The sequence below is a fragment of the Heloderma suspectum genome, chromosome 2, assembly GCF_057233095.1.
Source record: "Heloderma suspectum isolate Gila_16-S chromosome 2, 16-S_ref, whole genome shotgun sequence".
In the NCBI taxonomy this organism is placed as follows: domain Eukaryota; kingdom Metazoa; phylum Chordata; class Lepidosauria; order Squamata; family Helodermatidae; genus Heloderma; species Heloderma suspectum.
Window position 1 is genome coordinate 259,313,274 of NC_139459.1, and position 24,181 is coordinate 259,337,454.

At 44.2% G+C, this 24,181-nt stretch overlaps 1 protein-coding gene across 7 annotated transcripts in view; it reads left to right on the forward strand.

Annotated features, from left to right (window-relative positions):
- JADE2 (jade family PHD finger 2) overlaps positions 1-24,181 on the forward strand; it is a 217,891-nt gene that overhangs the window by 145,554 nt on the left and 48,156 nt on the right. For all 7 annotated transcript variants that reach the window (XM_084838945.1, XM_084838947.1, XM_084838944.1 and 4 more), the window contains 3 exons: positions 7,786-7,953; positions 8,590-8,706; positions 21,370-21,831. In XM_084838945.1, coding sequence (XP_084695071.1) covers positions 7,786-7,953; positions 8,590-8,706; positions 21,370-21,831 — 747 coding nt within the window. The remainder of the gene's footprint in view (positions 1-7,785; positions 7,954-8,589; positions 8,707-21,369; positions 21,832-24,181) is intronic.

Below are 24,181 nucleotides of genomic sequence, written 5' to 3' on the forward strand. Positions count from 1 at the left end.
GGTAGCACAAAGGAAATACTGTTGCTACAGAGGGAGTAGAGGAGGCCTTGAATCTCTTGACCTGTTTGTCATCTTCTGCCTACCTGCTGCATTTCTTAACCCAGTGGTGCTGCATGTATGTCTTCACCTAGATTCCTCTTCACCATACATTTTGCTATAGACTGTCTTCAGATTATTGCTCATCATGATATTGAAGGAAAATAACTTCCTTTGTTCCATTATTCCCCTGCAGTGTTTTCCTCCTCCTTATTTTTATTTCTTTCCCCCTTTTTACCCATGAATAGCTGAATATGGGATGTCTTTAAGCACTCCTTTACACAGTCTCTTGTAACATTGTGCTGGTTGAAAATGTAATGACCTTGACTGAGCAGAATATGGCTGTGACTGTGGAGAGCATTTTTGATAAGTTGCTCATGTTGAATTTAATAGAGATGTAGGGAGCAAATAGTCTGTGTAGACTAGCCAGTCAGGTTTCCAGGCTGTCCTTTAGAAGGAAAGAAAATCAATATAGGTCCGTTGAAGTAGGCCATCTATTAGCAGTCAGTACTGACTAGCTGAGTCTGGGGTGTTCAGTGTAATCAGAGGTAGATCTTTCTTTAGCTTCCTTTAGGCACAGAATTTGGAGAACAGCCCCCCTCCCCCTCTCTGAGTACCAGTGCTGCCACATGCTGGTGAGATTTGCACCAGAGCATCTTGGAAACAAGGAGAAGAGTTTGGGGCAGGGGGACCCCATCGTACTGAACAGGCAGGCTGAGACGATGGCTTCTCCCACAATGTGATGAAACACAGCTTCACCTGAGTAGCAATATTGCCCTCCAAGTGCGTTGCCAGCAGTTTCTGTGCACATTCAAATTTTATGAACCTTCTACCGAAAAAGAAAAAGAATGTTGTGACAAGATGTAAAGGTGCAATGCCTACTCCAGCTGTAATTGCTTTTTTTTTAAAGAATTGCCAGTCATGCTAATCACAGAACAGGGATCTGGTGAACGTGCTGTGATTCGGTCTTTGAGAGAAATACGTTTTTATTTGGTGAGCTTAGTGTCCTTTGATACATCTGTGGGCACAGCTCATGAATGCATACTTTTTATAAACAACTATACATTCTTCTTTGTGGTCTCTGTGACTCACACATGGGCTGTGTACCTGCGCAGAACAGTCATTCTGAACATTCCAGAGCTAAACAGAGTTTCAGGTGGGGGTCCCACCCACTCCTCTGCGCACACTCTGGCCAAGGCGTCCGCCTGCCTCTCAGTTCCTTTTCGTCTGCCTCAGCAACTAGCAGCATTTGGAATACTCTCTTGCCTCCCAGCAAAATCTCACATTCTACTGTCCCCTCCTGCAACGCTCAACAGAGGTCTCCTTCCTTGTTTCTTCTTCCTCTTCCTTTCCTAATTTGTCTGAGTTTTTCTTTCTCTTTATCCTCTTGCTCTATAGGGGCACATGGCCTCCAAGGCCTTTTTTTAAAAATTGCACCCGCTGTGGTGGGAAGATACCACTGACCGACGGGCACTCTAGCTGCCTTCTCTGCCTCAGAGGGGCACACAGGGTGGATTCCTGTACCCACTGCCAGGCCTTTACTCAGCAAGCCAGGAGAAACAGAACGGCATGTCTTTGCACAATGCTATGGAAACAAGCCTACAAGGCAGCAGACACAGCCCCACTAAACAGGGCCCCATCTACATGAGCCATTTGCCCCGGTGTTGCTTCGAAGGGAAGATCTTTGCGACAAATGACGCAGTCGCTGCTTCGCAGCCCAATCATGGTTCTCACGGAGAAATCCGGATTTTCTCAAGAGTCCATTTGCTGTGAAGTTTTCACTTGCTTCGAGTTCGCTGCGTGGGGTTGAGCTGTCTGCCCCTTCCTCGGATTGAAATCGCAGCGTCGTTAGTGATGCCCCTCCCCGTTCCTCCTTCGCAGCTCCACAGCTACAGAGGCACAAAGAAGTGGGCTGGTGGAAGCCGCGCTGATTGGTGGAAGGGAAAGTAGGCGGGGGCGGAGGGAGAGCAGAGGGGCAAACATGTCTGCTGGGAAGTAACTCATTGCCTTCGGTTCCATGTCGCTTTCTCTCTCACTTAAGTATTGAGCTTGAGAGTGGAGACATTCAGCTACAAAGGAACACAACTGAGAAATGCTGGAAGCCTGTGAATTCGAAGCTGTGCAGTTGAGAAAAGGTGGGTGCCAGGGCGGATGATTTTCATAAACATGTACTCAGAAGCACTTCATCAAGCCTGTGTTTGTGTGGGGGCGGGGGAGCCTGTTGACTGGGCAGTTGACTACATGCTGCTCGCTCTCTCCTCCTCCCCAGCTCCACGCTCTCTGCTCTCAGCGCCGGCTCAATCTCCAGAGGCAGTGGCTGTCTGCTTGCCTGCCTGCCTCAGAAATGTGTATGCGGGGCTTGTTACGAACATCTACCTACAAGCAAGTCCTAAATGCTAGTCGTGCACCCTCCTCCCCAGCTCTGTGCTCTGCTCTTCCCAGCTTGGGAAGTCCTCATTAACCCTCCTATCTACCTCCCCCGTTGTTAATTCGCAGCACTAATACTGCGCAGCTCCTACCGAGCAAACAGTGAAATCGGTGCCATGTAGATGTGGCCCAGGTCTTGCGTACTGCCTCATAGTCATCATAGAATCATAGAGTTGAAAGGGGCCTACAAGACCATTGAGTCCAACCCCCTGCTCAGTGCAGGAAGCCTGATTTCCAGGCAGTCTCCCATCCAAGTACTAACCAGGGCTGACCCTGCTTAGCTTCCGAGATCAGACGAGTTCAGGCACATCCAGCCCTGTGGTGCCTAAGGTTGCAAACGTTTCAACCAACTGCTCAGCATCCATCTACAAGAAGCCAGCCCTGCCTCTGTCTTAGATTCTTCCAGCACACACCATCATGGAAGGCGCTTCAGAGCAACTGTCCCCGGAATCGGAAATTGCAGTCGTGACCTTCAGGACTGAAAAAGAAAAAGATGGCTCATAGGATGGACACATCAAACCTGAACCTACACTGGTCCCAAAACAGCTGCCCTCGGTACAGACGGCACCTCACATTCCTGTGCTATCACCAAAACCAATCCAAGAGAAACTACAACTCCCACAGGACCATAACTCCCCAGACAATATCCAGTGTCTGGGTTCAGTATCTGAGGGTGAATCTCAAGAACATTTCTTGCTGAAACCATACTATCAACTCCCTTGAGACAATTCTCCAAGGAAGTATAGATCCCTTTGGTACTGACACATCTCACCCGCTTCCTTGGTTTCTTCGGGAGATTTTCTTTGTCACCACTATATGCCTTGGGAGAACCATAGATGCCCCTGCTTCTACAGGTCTCCTCCCCATTATTATGAAGATCATTCACTGCCAAGATAACTCAGCAGCATTTTTAGTACAAGGATGGAGACCCCGCATCACCATTCCCATCACCAATGTTCTCATTCTAGAATGACCTTCTAGAATGACCTAGGGCGACTTCTAACCATGCAGCACCTTCTCACATGGTATCTAGACCACATGATGCCCGGTTACCAGAAACTACTACAGTACCAAGCGTTACGAGTTTACCACGTACTCTCCACCCTCTTCTTCCTGCCAACTTCTTTTGGGGTGTGATTCTGAAAAAACTCCTGGACCCACCAGTGTATACACAGTCACTGACAACAGTGCAACTTACCCAATCATCATTGGTCCCTAAAACAGAGACGCTGCTGAACGACCCGTCTTCGATGCAGAATGACTATTGCTCAGACTTGTCCTGCACCTCATCTGTCCAGGCCTCAACCTCCTCACCAGACGACGCTGTTGGGGATCAAAGCCCTCTCTCCCTGTCCGATGACATAAAGCCACATGCAGAACAAATCCTCAAAATGGCAAAATCCCTTGGACAAGAGATTAAAGTTTCCCTAGTCCTGGTCACAGACCCAGTCTTTAAAAGGGTACAACCAGACTTAGCTCCACTGGTTGTTATCCCAGTGCTTCCAATGCTTGTGCATGTAATCAAGCAATCCTGGGTGAAACCTCCTTTTCTCCTGCCCCCAGCTAGAAAAATAGAAAACCTATGTAGGGTTCAGAAAGAGAATTGTTCCTTCCTCTTCAAACACTAAACTCCATAATCGTGGAAGTATCCCAGTCAAAGACAAAACAAAAGCCTCACTCTTCCCCTGTTGAACCTTAGGCTCCTCACAACGAAGGTGGACTTCCTTGTTGTGATTACTTCAGCATGGAGAGTGAGCAAAGCATGTGCTCTAAGGCATGACCAACCATTCTTGATTTTTCATAAAGACAAGGTGGTGCTATGCCCAGATTGCTCTTTTCTTCCGAAGGTTGTCTGACAATTCCACTTAACTCAAGATACTGTGCTGCCAATTTTCCTTCCTCAGCCTACCTCCCTGATGGAGGTCAAGCTTCATTCCCTAGATAGATGAGTTCTTTCATTCTACTTGCACAAAAAAAGTATCTTTCAGAAACTCATTTATTCATCTGCCACTTGGGGCCCAAAAACAGTTGCCTTGTGTCATCACAATGCTTCATCAAGTAGGTGGTCTCAGTATACTTCTGGCCGATCAAATGGCATGCCTACCTGCCCCCTTACAAGTACAGAGACACTTGACCAGAGCCATAGCTTCCTCTGCTGCTTTCCTCAGAGGTGTTCACTTCTGCAACTGTGACCTGGGTTCAACCTTCTACCTTCATGAAACATTGCTGCCTGGATATCGGGCCTCAAACTGATGCAGCTTTTGGCAGAGCAGTTCTTTCTTCTTTGTTGGTGCGACATCTCTCTCTTCCGGTAAGTCTATTGTTTGTCAGTCACCCATGTGTGTGAGTCACAGAGACCACAAAGAAGGAGGACAGGTTGCTTACACCTGGAGCGTGCGCAGAGGAGGTGGGCAGAACTCCCACCTAAACTTCTGCTTAGTTCTAGAATATTCTGAATGACTGTTATGCACAGGCACGTAACTCATGTGTGTGAGTTCACAGATGAACACTCGAACAGCCACAGTTACAAGTAAGCAACCTGTCCCTTCATGGCATTGCTGTTGAGCTTGCTTTAGGAGTGGGAATGACAGGTGAATGTAAAAGCAGTTGATTGTAGATTCCTCTTTTCTCTAAGAGTTTGTTCTTCCTCCATTCTCTCTGGCATAGTTAAATCAAAGTTGTTTAAGCCCTGTGTTTCCAGGGCTCAGAATGAAGAAAAGCGATATTGGATTTTCTTTGAAAGTCTATAAAGTGATTCACATACAAACCTACAAGTGAGCTCATCTGGAAGGAAGAACACAGGAATGTAAGACATGGTGGATTCTACAGCATGTAGAGTTAAAAGCTCACAAACAGCTGAGGGAAGGAGCAGAGGTGGAGGCATGTGGCCTGAAAGAGACATATTCTACCTTATCCGACAGTGTCTGTTTATCTTGCATCATATACTGTCATGCCACACATGTCAGATCAATTAAATGAATAAGTCAGTAGCTGGTTTTGGATTACCTTTAGGATTTAAAACGTACCACATACAGCAGGAACCGCTGATGAGACACTGAGCTTTCAGTGCCTAATGCATTCATTCAGTCATTAGTAGCCCACACTGGTGGGCTTGATGGTGTAGCAGTTGACCTGTAGCTTGTGTGGAAATGAACCTGAAGTGTTACTTTGAGCCTACATTGAGTTGACACTTTTCAAAGAGTGTTTCGGCGACTTTCAGGGCACCCTGAACATAGATGGATATATGGTCCTGCCTTACACTGTTTGGTCCATCTAGCCTAGGGATGGGCAACCTTTTTTCTGTCGTGGACCACATTCCCTCATGGGTAATCTGTCAGGGGTCTCATAGGGGCAGTGAATGAAGCAGGAGCCAGTGGTGGGCAGACCAGAACCAAAGGTTGGGGGTGGGACTCCTTTTCTCTCCTTTTCTCTTTCTGCCACCCCCTTTTCTCTCTCTCCCTCTTCCTTTCCACACAGCCGACAGTCAGGGAAGGGACAAATCGCAGTTGCTGGAGGTCTGAACTGATCTCATGCAGAGGGATTTTGAAATTAGACTGAGGGCTGCAGGCTGCTGACCCCTGTTCTAGCTGAGTAGTGTCTGCTGTGGCCGGCAGCAGCTCTCTCCAAGGTCTCAGGCCTTTCTAGCCTTGTTGACTAAGACCCTTTTAAAAAAAAAAACAACCTGGGGATTCCAGGGATTTCTGTATGTCAACTACATCCTCTACCATTGAGTTGTTGACCCTTTCGGCAGTTAATGTGCCTAAGATCCCACAGGAAGTAAGAGTCCAGTTCTTAAATTACTCATTGGCTGTGTTTGGATGATCGTGGGGGAGAAAGAACCCAATGTGGGTTATTCCCCCACCCCTGCATGTGCTGCGTACATGACCACAATTTGCATAATTACCCGTGATGCAGCATGGATTGCCATGTTGTCTGAACCCAGTGCACTGAGGGTGGCTTTTCACCCAGCCCACAACCCCTACTGCAAGCCATGGATTGTGAGCTGGGTAGGAAGCCACCCTGCTGTGCCACGCACCAGGTTTGGACAACATTGCAACCCATGCTGCATCGTGGGTAATTATGTAAATTGAAGGGGCGGGGGAAGAACCCACAATGGGTTCTTTCACCTGTGTGATCATCCAAACCTGAACATTCATTCCTCCCACAGACTGTTCTCTCACAGTTGTCCCTTCTTACTAGCCAAATCAACAAAGGCATCAAGCTTTGGAATTGTGTGCAATGCCTAGGGAACTTGTTTTATAGGCATCAAACAAGTATAAATAATAAGTAATAACACCAGAACAACTGAGAAGAAGAGCACCCAATTTAACTGTAGGAATGCCCACAATGTCACACTATTTAAAGTTCAGTCCAGACACATTTGTGTAGTGATGTCCCTGTTAAACATCATCCGTATGATTGGTATGATGAACCAAACGTAGCAGCTAATGCCATTTTTGACAGTTCAGTCATGTGCAGAGCAATCCTATGCATATCTACGCAGAAGTATGTACTATTGAGTTCAGTGGGACTTACTTCCAGTTAAGTGTCTATAGAATTGCAACCTAAATCTCTGATATGTACCTAACCTTTTGAATAATAATATTGTAACAAGTACAGTATATCTACCAACTATGGATTGACACATGGAATTACATGCGTTAAATGTATGAAAAGTATATGTTGCTGTCTCAGTCATGATGTATTTTACAGTGTTGCTGTCCATCTATAATAATAAAAGAGGCTGTGTGTGTCTGTCCATCCATCTGTCAGCACCATAGTGCTGCTTCAAGACTGTGAAACCTAGACACCTGAAACTTGGCATGCATGCTAAAGGGAGTCTAGGGGTGTGCACCTTAGGGTTCTTTGTTTTTAAATTACAATAATTTTAATTTATTTACATGTGCCGATGTGGTTGAAGCCTGCAGCAACATCTTCAGCCACCAGCGCCAGACTTTGCTAAATAGTGTATACCTTTGTAGTTGATAAAGTCTGAAGCCATGGGAGAGTGGTATGGCAAGGGACAGAATTACACACCTTCCCCCTCACCTGTGCTGTGGGGCAGCTTCCCCTCATGGGAATGGACAGACTCCTTTCTTAGAGGGCTATAGGGGTGCACCATGGCATGGGCCATGCCCACGGTTGCCAGCAGGCATGCCTTCGCTTGGATGGAGACGGGCACAATGTGTCCAACTCTGACACCAGTGTAGGTTTGCTTGAAAGCATCACTGCATCAAACTAAGGGCTATTCCACCTGCGTGAAGCTGTGTCCATTCGCTAGGACTTCATACAAGTAACATATTTGCCCTTGTGTTTACTTAGGCTTGCTATGGAATCCTGAAAGTTCCCATCGGAAACTGGCTTTGCCGAACCTGTGCCCTAGGAGTACAGCCAAAGTGTTTACTCTGCCCAAAGAGAGGGGGAGCTCTGAAACCCACTCGGAGTGGGACAAAATGGGTTCACGTTAGCTGTGCCTTATGGATACCTGAAGTAAGATACTAAATTACTTATGGACGGAGTGTGGATGAGATGTATTTGGTTTTGAGCATGCCAAGTACTGTCAGGAATCATCATGTTAAGGGTTAGGTTGAATGGAAAGACCTGAAATTTCAAAGCTTACTGTTGTTGGGAACTATCTGATCATTAAAAGCTTATTCTGACATTCAGTATCTTCTCCATAGAATGTGTCATGATGTTCCCCAGGAATATTCACACTTGACAATATAGTATGCAATTCAGGCCTTCCTACAGTTTCCTTGTGGGAGTTCCCACAGTTGAATTCTGGATCACACATTGCATTGCCTACATGAATGTATTAGTCAAGGTGCATCTCATGGAGAAGATTTTTCAATGTTTTAACTGACCCCAAGGAAGATCAGTATAAGCCAATATGCCCCTGCATTTTTATTCTTCCCTGCTCTATTATTTTTGTGTGGGAACCACTATGGAGGATGGAGATCATTTAAAAAGTTGTGTGTGTGTGTGTGTGTGAGTGAGAGAGAGAGAGAGAGAGAGAGATGTCAAATCTATATATTCTGACAGTCACTTTAAGAGGCAGGGTTGTTTCATTATCCTGTAAGAAAATACATGATAGCCATTCATTTGCATGCTCTGTGTTGTGCTCAGGTTAGCATTGGATGCCCTGAAAAAATGGAACCCATTACAAAGATTTCACATATCCCAGCAAGCAGATGGGCTTTGTCATGCAGTCTTTGCAAGGAATGCACTGGGACGTGTATTCAGGTAAGCAATTAACTTGGGGAAACCCCCAGAACCAGATCATTGCCCTTTGTGCACTACCCATATCAGAAAGATAAGGACATGGCCCTGCAATTCTGTATAATAGAAGTGCTTATTGAGAGTCATTGACAAGCAATATATATATGTATATATGTATGTCCCAGGGCATAATCTGAAGGCACAAGAGGCAGCCACCTTGCTGAAGCTAAGCAGGTGTGGGTCTGGTCAGTGCTTGGAAGGGAGACCACCTGGGAACCACATGTAGCCACCTTGAGTTCCACAATGAAAGAAAGATGGGATATAAATGTAATAAATTTTAGCTATATAGATATACACACACGCACACACCTAGAAGAAGAAAAACCTATCAGGCTGTTCATAACTGTGCTATTTCCTTTGCTGAACACATTAATGGCCCTACACTTGGCTTTGTTGCCATCATAGAATCATAAACTCAGAAGGCAACGAAGGGTCATCTAGTCCTGTCCCTGGATCTGCAGTGATTATATAGTCGTTGTTTGCTTAGTGATAGAACAGTTGTTATGTCATCTTTATTCCATCTGTTACATCACTGCATGTGGCTCTCTCCACTTAGAGGACACTAAGAGGGATTATTGGCACGTCTCAGCACCATTGGAAACTGTCTCGCTGGCAGAAAAACAAACCCCATGAGATACTTAGTTGTCAGACCTTTGGATGCAACCCCAGACCAGCCCTTCAACAGGACTCTGTGGATTTTGTAATTGTGCCATAGGGGTGTAGTCTTTGGTACTCGGCCTAGCATTCTGAGAAGTCCATATTTCATTTGAAAAACAATGACACCAAGTTTCTACTCCTTAAGACTGTGAGGGTAGGATTTGGAAGTGAGAGGGCAGTGCCTGATGAAAATGAGGATCTGGGACACAGCTGAACAGGATTTCCAGTGTCAGGGGATGAAGCCCTTCCCCATGGCTAGCGGAAGCAGATCAAATTAGATACATATTCCATTAATTAGCACACATTATGCTGAGAGATCAATTAATCCACTTACCCGCTAACTAGCTAGTGGCAACCACCCTCTTGCATCTGGTGAATGCTCTTGTGCTTTTTGCCAAAGTTCTGGCCACAGAAGAGCAATCACCCCTCCTTTCCTCCATGGAGAACTTGGAAATGGGGAGGAAAGAAGGGGTGGGTTCACTCCCATATGCTGATTTTGCTAGAAAGGGAAAGGAGAGAAACCATGTGCCCTTTTCTCCCCTAGTTTCTCCACGGAGGTATGAGAGGAGTGAATTCTGTCCCTTCCTTAGTGGGTTTGTAGGAGGCAGCAGCAGCAGAGTGTGGATCTTTTTCATCTTTAGTGCATAAGTATACAGACCTGCCATTAGATACAGCTAAATCTTCCCCCTTATCAAGTCTATCCTGTCTAAGTGTGCTTGGATCTCAAGGAAGATAACCAAAGTGTTGACCTCTGGTCCTGAGGGAGGATCTGTTCAAGATTATATGTATAGTGATGCTGTATAAGTGTCAAGGGACAGTTAATCTGGTGGAAGAAAAGTCAAGTGCTGTATGTACTGAAAGCATCAAGCTTCCACAGTGTTTAGGGCATTTCAAGGGAGAAATTTTAAAGCAATCCTTTTTAGCCTGAAATGAAAGCTCACACATTTCTTTTAAATCTTCCCAACTTTGATTCAACTCCATTTGCAATGGCTCTGAGTGGATCTGCTTATTCACCCTGGCAGATGGAGATACTCTGTCATAATGGCAATTGCTTTCAAAGAACGGAAGGGCAGGGAAACGCGTCAGCTACACTTGGCAGCATGGGGGAAAAAAGAATTCAGTTTTCTCCTAGACTTCATCCTCTTAGCTCTGGCTCGCGTGTTAGTTTTGAAATGCTCCGAATTGAATGGATTTGCATGAAAGGTCACCTGAAATGGAAAACAGGGTTTTATTGTCCCCTTCACTGACATCCCACGTTTTCTAAATCTTCATAAGACTGACAGTCAAGCGTTTGTCAGCACTGGGCTCATAAGTGCTAGAACATTTTTATTTAAAAAGAAGGAATTATGTAGATGATCCATTTGTTTAAACATTTAGGTAGTGACTAAGCATCAAAGTGAAACTTAGAAATTAATGATATCTCAATCCTCCCCTCCCCATCACATTAGGATTGCAAATCCCACTATTTGTGGTGATGTGGCATTTTCATCTGGGTTTGCTTATGCAGGTGAATTTTAACATACAAGTCTCTACAATAGCGTCATGAAACCCCTCTACTCAGCACTGGTTAGACCTCATCTTGAGTACTGTGTCCAGTTCTGGGCACCACACTTTACGAAGAATGCAGACAAACTGGAGAGGGTTGAGAGGAGGGCAACAAAGATGATCAGGAGACTGGAAACAAATCCCTGTGCGGAGAGACTGAAAGAACTGGGCATGTTTAGCCTTGCGAAGGGAAGACTGAGGGGAGATAGGATAGCGCTCTTCAAGTACTTGAAAGGTTGTCACAGGGAGGAAGGCCAGGATCTTTTCTCGATCATCCCAGAATGCAGGACATGGAGTAATGGGCTCAAGTTACAGGAAGCCAGATTCTGGCTGAACATCAGGAGAAACTTCCTGACTGTTAGAGCAATACGACAATGGAACCAATGACCTAGGGAGGTGGTGGGCTCTCCCACACTGGAGGCATTCAAGGTGAGGCTGGACAGCCATCTGTCAGGGATGCTCTGACTTGGATTCCTGCATTGAGCAGGGGGTTGGGCTCAATGGTCTTGTAGGCCCCTTCTAATCCTACTATTCTATGTTTCTATGAAACAGCTCTGAAAAATAATAAATCTCTTTTACTGAAACCTCCCTGGCAAGAGGGATCAAAATCCATGAAGCGGATTTTGCTCATTGAAAGCAACAATAACCAAATTCTTAGTGGCAAAAAGGAGTGGGTATAATTGTGATAGGAGCAGCATGACAAGATGACGTTGCAGATATCCAAAGGGCCTGGTTAGTGGCACTTGAATAAGCACTGAGGAGAAATATTGAATATTACTTAAGGAAATGCACAAATTTCTATGCCGGAAAAGGGATCCCAGCCAGCATTTGACTAAGATGTCGATAAAGTTTCCAAAGTAGAATGAAGTGACAACATTGTCGGAATAAAACTGAGGTTGTTGAATAAAACACAAAGGGCATCAACAACTATTATGGGGTATTGGAAAAGGGTATAAAGCTGATGAGACACAGCTGGCCAATAGGGTAAATTGGATTATTCTAATGCTAGGGGGTTTCAGGTAATTTGTATAATTATGATCATGCTGCAGGGTATAGGATATACATAATCTAATAGCTCCTGTAGAATCCCAAGAATCCTGTTCTTTTCAGAATAAGAAGTGTTTGGATTCTGAATCATAGAGTAGAATAATAGAAGTGGAGTGAGGGGCTTGTAGGGCATCTAGTCAAACCCCATGCTCAGTACAGGAAATCCAGAGCTAGAGCATCCCCAAGAGATGTCTGTCCAGCCTCTGATTGAAGACCTCCACCAAAGGAGAATTACACACACATACACACACACACACACACTGAGGTAATTGGTTCCATCAGTTGAACTGCTCTTAGCATTAGGACATTTTTCTTAACATCCAACTAAATTTGCCCTCTGGTAAGATAAGCCCATGAGACGGAGGCCTGCATTGTGGTGCAGCAGCAGACAACAGGTGTTTATCCGCTTCAAGTACTGAAGAGCGTTACCATATTCTCCCTCAGTCTTCTCCAAGCTAGATACACATAGTTTCTTCAGCCTTTCCTCATAGGACTTGTTTTCCATACTCCTGACCATCTTTGTTGCCCACCTCTCAACCCATTCCAATTTGTCTACATCCTTCTTAAAATATAGCACCCAAAAGTAGACACAGTACTCCATATGTGGTCTGATGCGTGTGGAATAAAGTGGAATTATTACTTCCTCATGCAGCCGTTATTTCTTTTAATGCAGCCAAAAATCGCATTAGCCTTTTCTTGCAGCTGTGTCACACTGCTGACTCATGATCAGTTTGTGATCATCTACAAGATCCTTTTCTCATGTACTCTTATAAAGTATCCCCTATCCTATAGCTGTGCGGGGGGGGGGGGGGGGGCTAAATGCAGAACTTTGCATTAGTCTCAACTGAATTTCATTTTATTTGTTTCAGACGAGTTTTCCATTCTGTCAAAGTCATTTTGAATTTTATTCCTGTTTTATAAGATGTTAGCTGTTCCTCCCAGTTTTGTGTTATCTGCAGATTCGATGAGGATTCCCTCCACCCCTTCATCTAAGTCACTGATTTAAAAAACATTGAAGAGTACCAGGCCCAGGGCAGTGTCCTATGGCACCCACTCATTGAGTTGTTTCAGATAAATTTTCCATTCTATCAATATTATTTTAGTTTTTATTCCTGTGGTACCCCACTCAACACCTCTATCCTGTTTGATGAGCACTCTTTGGGTACAGCTGTGAATCCACTACATGGTATTATCATCCAGCCCACATTTAACCATTTGTTAGCCAAAGTATCCTGGGAAACTCTGTCAGATGCCTTGCTGAAATAGAAATAAATTCCACCACAGCTTTAACAATCTGTTCAGTTAGTAGCTGAATAAAAAAGATAAGATTAGTCTTGCAGATTTTATTCTTGACATTAGTCCTGCAGTTCTATTTTTTTGCTTTTAAAGGAAGATTGTAGTCTTTATGGCTCTACCTGTCGCATTTTTACTATCCAACATGCTAGCTGTAATTTGTGTCCTATATTAGTCCTGTTCCACTAAACCAGTAGAATGATAAGACAGTAACCAGACTCTAGGCCTTGTGGCAGCATATAATTGGACACTGTTGGAGACAGAATGCTGGCTACATAGGCCCTTGGTCTGGCATTGCCAGTTCTTACGCTGTAGAGGGAAGCCTAGATACTGGCAGAAAAGCTAGAGAGAGCATAATGGAATTTTCAGTATCTGCTAGTTGCAACAAATGAATTGTGCAAATATAAAGGTATGGAGGCGTCTTCAGTTTGCATAATGTTTCATAAGATACTGTATTTGGGTCATTTGTTTGCAGTGACATTGTAAAACTCTTCAGCAGAGCAAACTGGGACGCAGTAGGGTCCAGAAAAAAAGCATTAAGTGATCTACCCTTTCTGTATTTGTTCTGAGCAAGGCTGTTTGTGCAAAGTGCTGCTTTTTGTGCCAACTGCCCTTTCATCACAGTTCCCATCACTAACATTTCCCCTTACGTTCTTTTTAACGGTATGTGACATGAGGCTAGAGCACATCTGTGATGGAGCTGGTGGCCGGAGGAGTGTTTTTCCAGCCACCGGTTCATTTGAGTGGTTTTGCTGTCTTGCATCGTCTCCCCAATGGAAGAAGTTGCAGGGAAGGTGAAGCAGCTTCACTGCACATGAGCCTTCTCCAGTGGGAAGTTCCCAGCAGATGTATCAGGAGGATTTTCCGACACACCCGCCAGGAACCAGATGAGATCAGGAACCATTTTGATATCAAAGGTGTGGCCTTGCCCCAGGCATCATTTGGCCTGTGGAGGGCTGTGGGGAAGAGGTCATCCAGCTCCTGCCCCACCCAGTTTTGGTTGCCCTCCCCTAATAGGAGTTATGGACTCCCTGGAACAAGTTATACACTGCTGTAGGCAACCTATGATTGCCTTCAGAGATAGTCTGAATCCTATGATCCATTGCAGTGGTATAGGAGGAGATGGGATATTGTATTTTGGTTCTCCACTGGGTTAAATAGATATTTTGACTTACCCCACCTCTTTTTGCTAGCATAATGTTATGCTGCTGCAGGGACTTGGAGCAAGTTCTGAGGTGTGTTGGGATTTTGACTAAATTCTGCTCCTCTCTCAACATATCTGATGACACCCATTTCCACCCCCCTCTACTGGCAGAGTTGCATTGGAATTGCATAATGTTACAAACTATATATGATATTACACTGGTGTAGAGTCCCTAGCACTGGTATAGGAGACTTAGTCGATACCCTAAAGCTTTTCAACTGGTGTAAATGGAACATCAGATTGCACTGTTAATCTCTCCTCTACCCATAGTAAGATAGAGAATGGGTCTGGAACTCACTTGCTGCTTTGCATAAAAAGCAACAGTGAAACCAGGAGATGGCATTTTTAAGTAACAAAGCCTACTGTCAAAAATGCTACAAGTCATTTAGCTCAAAGTAAAGATATCCACTGCAATGACAGATAGGAAAAGAAGCTTGTTCATCTTTAGAAGTTCTCAAGCTTTGGCCCTGGGAGGACTGTGAGGGTAGGGGGTAAAAGGTGCTTTCAACCTTTGCTAGGACATCTTTAGGCACTTGAGAGCTTTAGCTGGCCATAAAATGGCTTTAAACCTTATCAAGGAAATCATACCTTTAAGCAGCACAGCATCTTATCACTACGCTGGTTTACTGGGTCAACGGTGATACACAAGGCTGTTAATTGACTGTTAATCCGCTGTCTCTACATCCGGTTGAGATCCAAGCACTACATGAGGAGTGTTTCCTTTCCTGCTTTTCTGCTACATAACCTCTAGGTGGCACTGAGGTATAGCTGAATAGCACAAATACACAAGTAAAAAAAACCTGTTGTCTTTCAGTTCTACAATTAAATGCTGCATTTTCCCTGCTCTTAAAAAAATCACTGAAAGTGCTCTTTAGACACAGAATCAAAACTGGAGGGTCATGACGTCGTCTGAAGAACCTATAAACAACTGTGAGTTGCAATGATAAGTACATGATAAATGCCACATGTAGAAAAGCCCACAGAGGACAAACCACAGTATGTTGGCTAGTGTTTTCATTGCCATTGAGAAAAAAAAATGCAAGTGTTCAACACTGAACAGTTCTTTTTTTTAAGAGAAACAGCACTACAGCTGCAAGCCTATACACACTTATATGAATGCATTGGGGCTTATTCTGAGTAGGCAGGCATAGGATTGCACTGTAAGAGAACGCTTCTTCCATGTTTTTCTTAGGAAATACATTTGTACTGCTAGCCATAAAACTTCCGTAGTATTACATCATTTGTTCTTGCATAAACACTTGTGGTTCTGATAGCATAACTGGTTAATTTGTGTAGAACAATCCCTTGGTACCCAACTTTTATCCAATGGCAGGAGTAATACTGTTGAAAGTGGTGAGGTCTTCTTACATCCAAGAACGGACAGGGTTACAGAAAATCACCCAACTACCTTTTAAAATTATTATTTCTCAACTTTCCATCCGCAAAAAGATCAATGACATCAAAAGACAGTAACATCTAAGAATTGCCCTAATATTATTCTTAGGTTAATCTCATGTACTCTGAGGTGAGTCAGAGGGCTATTACGGAGAGTGCTTTTCAGTGCTGGCACCCTATTGTGGAATGCCCTCCGCAGAGAGGCTTGCTTGGCATTTACATTACAGTCTTTTCTCCACCAAGTGAAAATCTTTTGGGTATCTCTGGCTTTTTACTCCCTCAATTTTAAAAATGTGTTAGTGTAAATGGAACATAGATTTTTAAGGTCCTTGCATTGGTCCTTATCCTCTGCTGTTAGTTTTACTTTGGTTTTATTTTGTGGCTGTTTTAATTTGTTTTAGATGTTAGATGTTTCATGTTCATGTATTTTATGGTTTTACCTCTATATTTTATGAACTTCCCAGAGAGCTCCAGCTATTGGGTGGTATAGAAATGTAGTTAGTAAATAAATAAGTCTTAAGAATGGCCATCAGTGGCCACTGAACATTTGAACTTCAAATATATTTTGTGAATAGAAAAGTCCAAGCAGCCCCAATATCTCAGGGGTTTGTTATCCTAAACTACCTGCTAGTGTAAGCACACTCGTGTGTTGTCATCCAGTTATTGCTGAACTCTCCTGGACTAGAGCATCCAACTAAGCATGTTTTAACCCAGGATAATCAGATCTGTGGGTTAATCTTTCTGTTATTATGTATGAGCATTATCACAGTCCCAAGCTCCCTCTACCTTTCAAATATATTCTTCCCCACCTTGTTGTATGGTTGCATTCTACTCGCTGGATCAATGCATCATTATCACTTTATGCAACATTCTTTGGTAGCTACTGCTGAACAGGTACGCTTCGTTGTTGACCCGTCAGCTGAGCTTGCTAATTATTTCCTATTTGCATTTTGGGCAGAGTCCCTGACAACTGCTACTTGCCATCTGTCAGAAGAAACCCAGAATGGGTGGCATTCTATTTGTTTTATCTCTAAGGTAGCACAGATAATCTTCCCTGCGTAAAAGGGCACTGTGTAGGCTGTTGTTCTAGCAGAAGCCATAAACAATTTGATAATGATATTAATACTGTTTGTGACGCAAATAGGAAGATGCGCCGGGGGGCGGGGAGGGCAGAGTCATTTATTTCAGTAGCTTGAATACTGTGCTAGAGCCAGAGAGTTTTTTGCCCAGCTTTCATCTCAGTACTGTAGCTAGTTATGTGCATAACAGCACAAAGGATATTTCCAATCACTCATTTAAAGTACCCCCAGATGTTACTCCAATATAAACACTATTGGCTCCATCAGTAGCTATCTAGCTATGTGTGCAGTAAAATTACAGCGTTGGCTGCTGGACAAGAAAACTCAATCAAAGCTGTTTACTGTCTGCAAAAACCTATAACCACAAAATCCAGTAAGACTTACTGCATCTTTCCAATGTATTCTCCACTCCCCACCCCCAGGTATTCACATCAGGCATGCCCACAATAAAAGCCACATTATAACAGACCAGCTCTGCTTTATAAAACTAGGCAGCGATACTGTTTTCTCACCAGGCATCCAGCAAAAATAATGGAAGATCAGTACTCAGATCTTTAAACCGTGTCTGCATCAGAGCTTCCCACACTGTAGATTCCTCCTTTTTCCTGCCACTTAGCACTGAATGCAGTTTTAAATATTTGGTTGGGATAGCTGTTTAGGGGCTGCCAGATCACCTCCTTGAGCAGGTGCTATTCCTGTTAGTAGCTCAACAACAGGGAGGATGGCTCCAGATTGTCTACCACCCCATAGTGCTATTGTGGTCCCTCCCCCCCGAGACCCTGTTATAAAAGGGCCAGACCAGACATGACAGCAGCAGACTCTTTCATTTAAACCCGCGTAAGCAGCGTCCTTCTAGGGGTCAGGAATGACGCGGTGCTTGCACAGGAGGAACCTTTCCTTTCTTTTCCTGCCCCAATCACATATAAGACAGGGGGGAGGGTCTGGTTTTTAGAGAAAAGGGTGAGGGGAACTCCTTATCAGGTGTTTTTGGGATCTCGGCAGAGGAGAAAAGCTCCTTGGGGACCAGTCAGTCAAAGATAAAGCCACACATTGTGCTCATTTAAAATTGAAGATAATTTTGTGTGTGTGTGTGTGTTCTTTTTCCCTGAATCATCAAGTGTTCTCACACTCAGTTGAGAATGTGCACTATCCCGAATCACTTCTCAATATCCTTCGGGAAAGCTCCCCTTGTGTAAATGTGGTTGTTCAAGCTGGGGCTACTGTTCTTCTTAACCATAAGATCCATGTTATGTAAACGGCTCAGTGTGGTGCCTACAGCAATAAGCCCTTCAGAATAGCTCCTTATTGCAGTTTTACTGGTCATTAGCAGCTGGAATAGACTGATTTCTTATGGGTTATGGCTTAAATAATTACCTGACACCCGGAGCCATTAAAAACAGTTAATGAATAGTGGGGAAATCCATGAGGGGACATCAGAGTTACATACAGCTAGCTGGGAAATGTGTTATCTTGAGTGGGAAATGGTGCTTTAGATTTTGCTGCCTGGGGGAGGAGGACCTGACAGAACAAATTAACCATGGAGGGCTTTAATACAATTGTTTAATTTTTCCTTTAAAATAACTGTTGACAGCTATTTAACCACTGCAATGAGCTTTAGTAAGTTACTTTTTATGATACTGACTGATCAGAAGCTGGGGTCCGCTTTATTATTTTCTTTTTAACTATGCTTATTAGAGACTATAGTATATCAAAGGGAAGATACAAATAAAGGTCCATTGCTTCCAAGGGTATTGTAAGCCCCTGAGAGTAAAGCTTTATTCATAAACATACAACCCAATCTGCAGAGCAAAATTCAAATTAGCCAAAGTAGTTTAAAGATTAAAAAATTGGACATAACAATTGGATATATAGGAGTTTCCCCTGCCTCCACCCCACACAAGAATGTGAATGTTTCAGAAAAGCAAATATACCCTTGGAAGTTAACAGCACTTGTCCTGCTCTTTTTCATAGGCAAGACAAAATCTCAACCACAGTAATTCAGCAAAGGGGACGAAGTCGCTCTTTAAAATCCATTTCCTTGCTACAGTGTGCTGAAGAGCAAAACAAAAAACAACTCTCTCATTTACTCAAAAGGCCAAACACTTCTTCTACCAGGAGATTACTTTCCATGTAAAAAGATGCTTGTCTGTTCTAACGTCTGTGTGACAGATTTGAAGACCTTTGGCCCTGGGTATTAACTACTAGGAAGCCAAGTATGCCTCTTTGTACCAGTTGCTGGGGAACATGGGTGAGAGGGTGCTGTTGCACTCATGTCCCAGATGTGGGTTTCCCACATGCAACTGTTTGGCCACTGTGTAAACAGAATGCTGGACTAGATGGACTCTTGGTCTCATCCAGCATGGTTCTTCTTATGTTCAGTAATGTCTTCTCAGTTCATAGGTCCATGCCAGACAAAATCTCCCTTCCGTCATTGAGATATTATATGTGTGTTTTGTCACCAGTTTGTTTCCTTTTCTTTCCCTGAGTCACTTTGATAAAAGGATTCTGCAGTGTTGGAAACTGGTACAGTAGATCATGTTACACCATGCACCTAAGTATTGCATCATAACTAACTGACCTTTTGACCAGTCTACTAGCTAAAGTATCATTAACTTTCTAAGGGCGCAATGCTATGGCCGCTAGACAGTGTCTAGACGGCCATAGGATTTTTTGTTTTCTGGGAAACGAGCTTGGAGCCAGTGCTCCAAGGTTGGTTCCCAGAAATCCAACTCCCTGCCCCCTCCACTGCCTCATAGGCAGTGTGGTTTGTCCCTGGCTCCACACTCGTAAGAGCAGCTTGGAGCAGCCGAAAACGAGCGCCCCCGTTCCTAGGGGCGGGGAGGGGGTGGGACGGCAGAAGCACGATTACGACACTTCCTATGTGCTGTCCGGCCTCCCCCGCCACCCTGAGGTTCCCTGGCTAGACAGACAAAATCAGCTGTCTAACTGCAAATGCAGGGCAGATCCCCTCTGCGGTTTGCCCACCCTGCATTGGATAGTCGGTCCCCATAGGATTGCTCCCTAAGTGTAGTACACAGAATGAAGAGCATGGCCTAGTGTGAGATCTGAAGAACTGGTCCCCAGGGAGCGAGACGAAGAGGAAAAATAAAATTCCTCCATCGTTATTTTTTAAATTTGTTTCTCAGCAGGAGGATGATACACTTCTTGTGCACCTTAGCTTTGAGACATACTTCAGAATTCGCATTCTCTGTACTCTGTGAGATCCAGTTTGTTAATGTGCAGTCAGTGTACTCCTTCTCCAGTGCATTTCCGGGCAAGTTTTAAAAAGATGGAGCATGTCTATCTCATGCCAAGCCAACCCAGCCCACATAGCAAGATTAGCCACCTCTTTCTGGATGGGGCTTTCAGTACTGTTTTGGTTAGGTTAAGGCTTGTGGGTATATCACAAGAAATACATCAAATAATGGAGAACACTTTGTCTGATTGTACAAAGGACCATTGGCAGGACGTGAGCTGAATAATTTCTTCTCAGCAAAATCAAATAGATAACTCTCAAGAGGAATAATCTGCACCAGGGGTGGGGAATTGTTTTAAGGTAGGGGGCTGAATTGCCCCACACCAGGCCTTCTGTGGGCTGGATGATGTAAGTGGGCCGGCCAAGTGAGGCACCTCCTTTGTGTGCCTGTTGCTGTCCCCATTGGGGTGGCAAGAGGCATACAAAGACAGGTTCCTCCCTGCACCAGCCAAGTCCCTGGCTTCATTTACCACTTGTCGTTCTGATGGGATGGTGAGCAGCACACAAAAAGACTTAGCCAGTGCTGGGTCTAGGGCTTCTTTTGCATGCCTCTCACCATCTTCCTCAACGGTGGTGAGAAGTGCATGAAGGAAGACTCAGCTGGTGCTGGAAGGAGTGGCTCCTCCCAGTGCCAGCCAGGTCCCCAGCTTCACACACCAGGAAATAATGGGAGATTCCCCTACACAGGGGAACCTGTTCACAGATCAGAGAGAATAGCAGGGATTTCAAGCCCTGCCCTCTGGAGGAATCCAAGGAGGTTCTGCTGACCAGCTGGGGAACCTCCACAGGCCAGATTAGGCCCACAGGCTGGGGTTCCCCATCCCTGATCTACATGACGTAAACATAGCAAGAACAGAAATGTTAGTATATAAGCAAGTTCTTTCTCAGTGCATGAAGAGTCATGTGGGGGTCGATACTGAGGGTATTCTTTCAAGAGAAAAGTCTGAAATAGAAGGCAATAAGGATGTAATACTTTCCACTCCTTCCCTCTCCCCTCCCACAACAGTAATTCTACCACTGGCTTTTAATTGTGTAGGAAAATTGTACTGTCATCCTCTTGTAAAAGTGCCCATACTTGGCAGTGTTTTATGTGTTGTGGCTCCATGAGGATCCATACTCAGGCCTTTGCTTTGTTTTTCTTACCCCTGTAGTGTTCCATGCCTTCCTGCATCACAGCGTTCCATGTAACATGCGCCTTTGAACACAATCTGGACATGCGGACACTTTTAGCAGAGAACGATGAAGTGAAGTTCAAGTCATTCTGTCTTGAGCACAGCAGTGGAGCCACTAAACCCCCAGATGAAGCACGGGTGGATGCAGACCAAGGCAAGCTAGACATGGAGAAGGTAACACTGAGGAAGCAGAAGCTCCAACAATTGGAAGAAGACTTCTATGACCTCGTGAAGCCCTCTGAGGTGGCTGAGAACCTTGACTTGACTGAGTGGCTAGTTGATTTCGTCTATCAGTACTGGAAGATGAAGAGGAAAGCCAATTACAACAAGCCCCTGATGATACCCAAAACAGATGAGGTGGACAACTTGGCTCAGCAAGAGCAGGATGTGCTTTACCGACGCTTGAAACTCTTCACACATCTCAGGCAGGATCTTGAAAGGGTGAGTAGAATTACTGGTTTAGCGAAATCCTGAGCTGCTCTTCCAAGATGAACTTCACAGTTTGTGCCAGTAATTCTTTAGCTCCATTTGCCTAATCAGATTTTCCCAAAGATCACTTAAACTTTGCAATGCCCAGGCATAGCGTCTGTTGTGATCGTTACCTGTTTATTCATTTTCGTTATGATTCTTATCCATGGAGTTCTGCATTTTGCCCTCTAGTGAGGGTGATGAGAAGAGCCCCAGCCTGTCCCTCTAGCTTGGAACTGGGGAGGGAGCAGGGAGCTTTGGAGCGCTCAGCACGAAGATGGAGAAGATCCCCACCCCTGGTTATTCAAAACAATCACAAATATTAAATATAAAAATGCAACCATCCTCCCACTATTTCATTTTCTCTATGTTTAAATGACTGGTTTTGTTTTTCTTTTAAAATTTGAACAAAAGGGTAATCTACTGTCTGTTGTACGTTAATAATCATTAGTCTAGTCCATGGTGGAGGAGAAATCTACTGCCTTGGTTGGTGATAACTCTCGGGCAGCTCAGCAGCGAAGTCAAAGAACAAATGCCCATGGAATTCTCTGTTTCCTTCCTAGTTGAAATGGCAGCATCTCACCACACGTTTTTTGGTTCCTCCTGAACAAATTAAAAGCACATTGGTAGGGTGGTGTAGAAGGATATCTGCTCTCATTAAAGTTATTCTCTGCTGCTTCTTTTGTAATTAATTTTTATAGCAGGGATGAGTTTGTAGGTGAGACCGGGGATGCTTTGACATCATCTTTTTAAAGGAATGGCCGATGTTAGTGAAGTCACTCACAATAACAAATTACCATGACAGAGCTTCTTCTACTTTCTTTCCTTTTGTTTTTCCCCTGCAGTGTCTAGTACAGGCTGTGCTGATGCATGCAAGAGAGTAAAAAGATTTATTAGAGTCCTGCTCTCTGAAGGGCCACACTGCCAGTACTCTTGGATTCTTATAAATTTCTCTTTTATTAGCTATGCATGCACAAAAATCACTGGCAGACCCAATCGTGAAGCTATGGAAAGCAGAGGAGAGGGGGATGAAGCTGGCACTGCATAAACAACTCAGGAGATGAAAGAAGCAAAACAAATTGTCCAGTGAAGATCTCTGGGAAAGGAAAATGCAGAGAAGCAAAAAGGAAAAGTTTGAGATGGGAAGCAGGAGGGAGATAATAGTCATAGGAATAAATATACAAGGAGTAAGCCCTGGTAGAGAATATTTCAGGTGTGATGTGGTTGTGCCAAGTTCAAGGGTAAAGCTGTGGAAGGTTTCAAATAAACATGCACAGTGTTTTCAAATAAACTAAGAAATGCTTATGTTTGTTCAGAGCAGAGCAGAGCAGAGGTGAAGATTCAAAGCATATTATAAAAACAGTGTATTCACCATTTATTTTGTTTCATGCATCTGGATTTATGAATGTGTTTATATCAAAGTGAATAGCTTGCCTTTCTGCTGAAAGGTATTCAGCAGAACTCATTTTATAGGTATCAATGTACATGGTGCTTTGCAGGGGTGAAAGACAGTTCCCTATCTCTACAATCTGAAATAGGGCTAGGGTGTTCTTTTTCGAGGTAGAAATGGTAGAAAATGTTGTGTGTGTAGTAGATGAAGCTGTCAGAGGAAAACTTCCTTCTTCAAGGCTTTTAATGCCTTAAAGAAAAGCTTTCTACAAACAAAATAAACACAAGTGTTGTTAAGATTACGTTGGCCTTGGACCTTTCTTCCAGTGCATTACTAGTAGTTCTGCACCAGCTGTTGCTATGCTCTTAACAACAGGCTTGGAACCAGCATCGCTATCAAAACAAAACAAACTGTCCACTTTAGATCAGTTCTTATGATATAATGGATTTCCATGTGCATCCCTCCAGTCATAGATGATCATGGTCAGCCTGTGTTTGAAAATAATAATCTTGAGCTAACCAATATGCCTTACAGGTATTGTTGTTGTTCAGTCGTTAAGTCGTGTCTGACTCTTCGTGACCCCATGGACCATAGCACGCTAGGCCTTCCTGTCCTCCGCTCTCTCCCGGGGTGTGCTCAAGTTCATATTCATTGCATCGGTGATGCTATCTAGCCATCTCATCCTCTGCCATCCCCTTCTCCTTTTGCCTTCGATCTTTCCCAGCATCAGGGTCTTTTCCAGGGAGTTTTCTCTTCGCATTAGGTGGCCAAAATATTTGAGCTTCAGCTTCAGTATCTGTCCTTCCAATGAGCAGTCAGGGTTGATTTCCTTTAGGATTGACTGATTTGACCTCCTCGCAGTCCAGGGGACTCGTAAGAGTCTTCTCCAGCACCACAGTTCGAAGGCATCAATTCTTCAGCGCTCAGCCTTCC